At 34.7% G+C, this 5169-nt stretch overlaps 1 protein-coding gene across 1 annotated transcript; it reads left to right on the top strand.

Annotated features, from left to right (window-relative positions):
• Nucleotides 1-1739: 1739 nt before the first annotated feature.
• LOC132278600 (uncharacterized) lies at nt 1740-4252 on the top strand. The gene is made up of 5 exons (XM_059780432.1): nt 1740-2265; nt 2433-2582; nt 2793-2831; nt 2911-3437; nt 3512-4252. Exons 1-5 carry the CDS (start codon nt 1740-1742, stop codon nt 4250-4252), a joined length of 1983 nt encoding a protein of 660 aa, XP_059636415.1.
• Nucleotides 4253-5169: the final 917 nt, after the last annotated feature.

Here is a 5169-nt window from a genome sequence, read left to right as displayed (position 1 = left end):
GAGAGAGTTTCTGGCTAAAGTCTAAAGACTCTGCTTTGGTTTTCTTTCTTTTGTAAGCATTGATGCAGAACATATCGCCGGTGTTTATGGAGCTTAGCGGCATGGTGGTATGAGGAAGGAGAGGACACGATGTATATATATAGATATATATATAAGAAGCAATAAAGCTATATAAGGAGTAATTTAATCTGTAGAGTTCCAGTAATTCTTGATCCACGCAATCGTTGTTGAAATTCTGGCAATCGTCGCCCACTTTTTCCCCGAACCTGGCCTGCGGACGCATAGTGCTTCACCTCCGGCGAGAGCTGATTACATATGGTTTATTGTATATGAATTTTTGTATTATTATTATAATTTTTTTTTTTTTGGTAATTAATCAATTTTGGGGAAACCAACCCCATTAATTATTTCTTTCAATTTATTAATCAAGGTATTTACAGATTGATTTGGGAATTTAGTATTAGAGTTTATGATTTATGGCACCAATAAGTTATGTATAGAAAGTGTATATGTTGTGTATGATCGAGAGAGAAAGATGAAGATGAATTAGACCGATGAAGGAAAAATATATATATATATATATATATATATATATATATATATATATATATAATGATAGAAATAGACTTCAATTCACATGCTAAACAATAAAAAGAAAGAGTTTTTGTTGTCCAAAAAATATGAGGACAAGCCTATATATATATATATATATATATATATATATATGAAATGATGGAATATATGAATGGGTGATTGATCGTAGAATCGGACACTTATAAAAATTTTCTTATTTTTCTCTTTCTCTTTTTAAATTTCATTAATTTCTTATAAAAAATAAAATTTTCTTATTAAAAAAATATATTAATGGGTGATTTTTCTTATTTTAGTTTTTAAATTTTTTTTTTTATTTTTCTCTCTCTTTTTAAATTTCATTAATTTCCTTAAAAAAATATAGAACCTTACACCTGTACGGCGTATAATAGCCCTCAATAGTAAACTGTATGATGTTGATCACCTACTTTATTTATTCTTGTATATGGAAAAAGAAGGGTAAACATGTCATTTGGATAGTCAATCTAAACTCAAATGAGGGTAAACATGTAATTTTAATCAGTAAAGAAACAATTTATTAGGTCAAATCAAAGTCAAAGGGTAAGAATGTCTTTTTACATATAAAAAGTGGTCTGACACATCTGTCAACTAACTTTTGGGAGTGTGAGTGAAAAACGGAACAAACGTTTGTAATGTGAGTGATAGTTACTTTCAAAAGATGTTTTAAACTGATATTTGGCCAAACTACCGGGGGTGTCAGTGAAATGATCCCCAAATTTTTTTTTAAGATTTGATTATCTCTCGCCTTCAAAAGTAGGTCTATCAAAAAAAATTTCCTTTACAATATATATATTGCACCAAGCAATATATTATAATGGTTATGAATTGACTAATCAGTTTCTTAGTCACCTGCGTTTTATAGGTGGAAGCTGAATACCTCTTCACCGAATACCACTTCACCTGTAAATATTAATTTCAGAATGAGAAAAATAAAATAATAAAAAATAAGTGAATAGTTGACTACAGAAAGAAATACTTACGTAGTATATATTTATTAATAACACAGGAAGTACCAAAAAAAAAAAAAAAAAAACAGTTACCAAGAATTGTGAGGCCCGACCTCAACCCTTTCGAGCCCTCTCTCTCTCTCTCTCTCTCTCTCTCTCTCTCTCTCTTTCATGACTTCCATGACTCATAACGAAGAGGATAACTACAATAAGGAGCTTTATGAAGCTCTAATGAGAGAAGAAAAGAAGCAAGTGATCCAACTTTGTAAAGAAAATCCAGAAGGTCCATTACACATAGTAACCATACAAAATGACACAGTCCTACACATGGCCACTTACTCCAAACAGACCGACTTGGTACAAAGTTTACTTGAATTGTTGCCTGAAAGTCACTATTCCAAAATGACCGTTCCAAACAACATAGGAAACACCATACTTCACGAGGCAGCCACTTCCAACAAAATCGTCCCGGCTGCAAGGGAAATGTTGCGCAAAGCGCCAGAGTTGTTAGGTTTGCGCAGTTGGCATGGAGAGACGGCTCTATTTCGTGCAGCCCGCTATGGCAAAAAGGACATGTTCAAGTTTCTAGATGGAGAAATGAACAGAATATTAGGAAGCGATGCCACACAAGAAGCCCAAAAAGTCTTTCATCAGAGAGATGATAAAACAACCATACTTCACGCGACCATCCTCGCTGAGAATTTTGGTGAGTACCCATGAGCAGAATAAGCTGATATACATACGCCACTTGATCATCTAACTATTATATATAATCACGATTTATAATCTATCCAAGAAGCTAGCTTATAATTTTTATTTTATTTTATATGTGTGTGTGTGTGTTATTATTATGGTATGTGAAAAATGAAACAGATTTGGCCCTTTGGATTGCAAATAAATATGAATACTTAGTTGGTGCACAAGATGGAGATGGGATGACTGCTCTGCAGCTTCTTGCATGCAATCCATCAGCATTCCTAAGTGGGACTAAACTAAATTCCATCAGGCGACTCATCTACTCCTGTAAGAGCCCTTCCTCTTTAACTCAGGTTCCTTGCACTTTTGTCATATAGAATTTTTCTTCTTTTCATATGAGGTTCATTTCATTGCCGAGATTGTGATGAAAGAAATCTAAACTTTGGGACTTTTCTACTCTATTCCTTCGTCATCTTCACAAAGAATTGAGCAAAAATATCATTATTATAATTCACAAAAAAAATTGGGGTTTTACAGGGGTTGCTGTTACTGATGGTACCACCGTGACAAAAGAAGGTAAAGGGCCTTATAGGAAGGTAGACACCCTTGTTTCTCTTATATTTACTTTTGCTGATTTGAATTTCTTGTAAAATAGAATCATGTTACCGGATGCCCTTATGCGAAGCAATTAGGAAGAAGAAACAGAAGAATGAATCTGCTTTGGGACTTGCCAAGTTCTTGATAAAAAAAGATACCTCATGGAAGGCCACTCAATCTGTAATGGTCCGAAATAGGCTTAAGATCCACCAATATGGCCAAGAAGTAGGGGAGGAAGTACTAAAGGCCTCAACAAGTGGAAACACAGCCGAAATTGCTCTGTTTTTGGCGGCTAAATCAGGCATCACAGAGATTGTTGAAGAGATACTGAAGCAATATCCTCAGGCAGTTGAACATATGGATAATCATGGGCGTACTATCTTACACGTAGCTATTAAGTATCGCCAAATGCAGATTTTCGATCTTGTAGAGAAAATGGAAATTCCAACGAGAAGGCTCATAAGAAAGACCGACAATTCTGGGAACACCATATTGCATATGGTTGGGGAAATGGTAGCTGATCATGAAGCTAAAGAAAAGCCAAACCCTGCTCTGCTGTTGCAGGAGGACTTGCTCTTGTTTAAGGTAGACTCTTTGTGTACACAAACATATACTTCTTTATATATAGCGTATAAATATGTGTTTCTATGTGCATGCAGCGTGTGAAGAAAATCTGTACGACCCAATACGTCAACTGCTGGAACTTTAATGGGCAGACTGCAAAAGTTCTATTTTCTATCAATAGTGAGAATCTTCGTGCAAACGCCAAAGAATGGGTGAAGGGCACTGCCGAGAGTCGCTCCATTGTTGCTGTGTTTATTGCTACCGTAGCCTTTAATGCACCATACACATTACCAGGAGGTCCAAATCAAAATAATGGACTTCCCATTCTCCTCAACCAACCTTCCTTTTTGATTTTTGTCATCGCTGACGTACTCTCCTTTGTGTTCGCTTTGACATCAGTCATTACATTTCTCTCCGTCCTTGCATCGCCATATAGATTAAAGGACTTCGAATATTCCCTTCCTAAAAAACTTATCCTCGGAGTTACATTATTGACTTCATGTGTGGTAGCGATGATGTTTGCGTTTGCAGCAACAATTATCCTAACGATACATCATAAGACAGAATGGACAAGAATTGTCGTATACTCTGTCGCTTTCTTCCCTGCCACCATCTTTGTACTCTCCTACTTGCGTCTTCGTACTCTCATGAACACTATCAAGTGCTCTTTCAAGCTAGCAGAAAAGGGAGTTCCCCGGTTTTGTAGTTCTTCCACTCCATCTGGGCTCACCAATTCCAAACCAGTATATTTGTCTGTTTCCACCCAATCCCAAGCTACAACTTCTACCAGTCCTACATACTCGTGTACTGCTCAAACCATGGATTCCCTCTTATGAACTGCCAAATTCCTGTTTTAGTATCATCTAAATCAGTGTCATTGATTTAGATGACAGAAGTAAATCAGAACTAAATCAGAAGCATGTGAAGTATTTCGGGATGAACCTTCTGATCCAGATGTGTATATTGCCATTGTGCCTAAATCCGGTATCATAAGTCATATAGTTCAGATTTTAATTTTTTATTTTTTTCTGCATTTTGTAAGCTCCATCATTAGCTACTTCTTTTGACTTCTTTGGATAGAAGAAGATACTATCACCCCGGTGGGAGATCAAAATCATTTTGTTTATGGTATATTATAACTTTAAATTTTTTTTATTTATCTATATTATAACTTTAAATTTTTACTCATTTTTGCCACATTACTATAAGAAAGAAATGAGGAGTTACTCTTTATCAATGCTACAATAATAGCACTCTCACTAGTCTTTAGAGCGGATTCTTTCAGCTAAGATTCTTCTAATTGATTTTAGGTTCAGATGCTTTTACCTAGAGGGAAGTAGACAATGGATCTGCAAAAGGAATCCAATCTGTCTAGACTCTAGACAAGTACCGGTCCTTTCAAAATGGTGGAAAATTTCAAGACGCAACTGTTGTCTAATTTTTATAAAAATATTTGTTTGACCAAAAGTTACTATAATATTCAAAGAGTAACCATATAGATGAGAATCTTTGGTAAAAATTTTAAAACAATCAAAATATTAGAATATCGTGAAAAAATTAATAAATTCCAGCGCAATAAATTGATACTATTTTGTGACTCATATTAATTCAAAAGTAATTTCCATAGTAATGTTATTCAAACATGACTGATATTTATGAAATATTTTTTCATCACTTTAGTCTAAAAGATGGACCGGTTCAAACTTTCAATTAAACGGTTCAAACTTTCAATCAAATGATTTCGACTTAATAT

The sequence above is a fragment of the Cornus florida genome, unplaced genomic scaffold, assembly GCF_030987335.1.
Source record: "Cornus florida cultivar Cherokee Brave unplaced genomic scaffold, ASM3098733v1 CherokeeBrave_3.0.0_Hap2_Chr01, whole genome shotgun sequence".
In the NCBI taxonomy this organism is placed as follows: Eukaryota; Viridiplantae; Streptophyta; class Magnoliopsida; order Cornales; family Cornaceae; genus Cornus; species Cornus florida.
Note: the sequence above shows the minus strand (reverse complement) of the source record. Positions and strands in the feature narration are given on the sequence as shown.

Bases quoted from the DNA above. Each gene is read 5' to 3' on its own strand.
- LOC132278600 (XM_059780432.1), top strand. From the start codon at position 1,740: ATGACTCATAACGAAGAGGATAACTACAATAAGGAGCTTTATGAAGCT. The intron at 2,266-2,432 runs GTGAGTACCCAT...AAAATGAAACAG, and splicing joins CATCCTCGCTGAGAATTTTG to ATTTGGCCCTTTGGATTGCA. The intron at 2,832-2,910 runs GTAAAGGGCCTT...CTTGTAAAATAG, and splicing joins TACCACCGTGACAAAAGAAG to AATCATGTTACCGGATGCCC.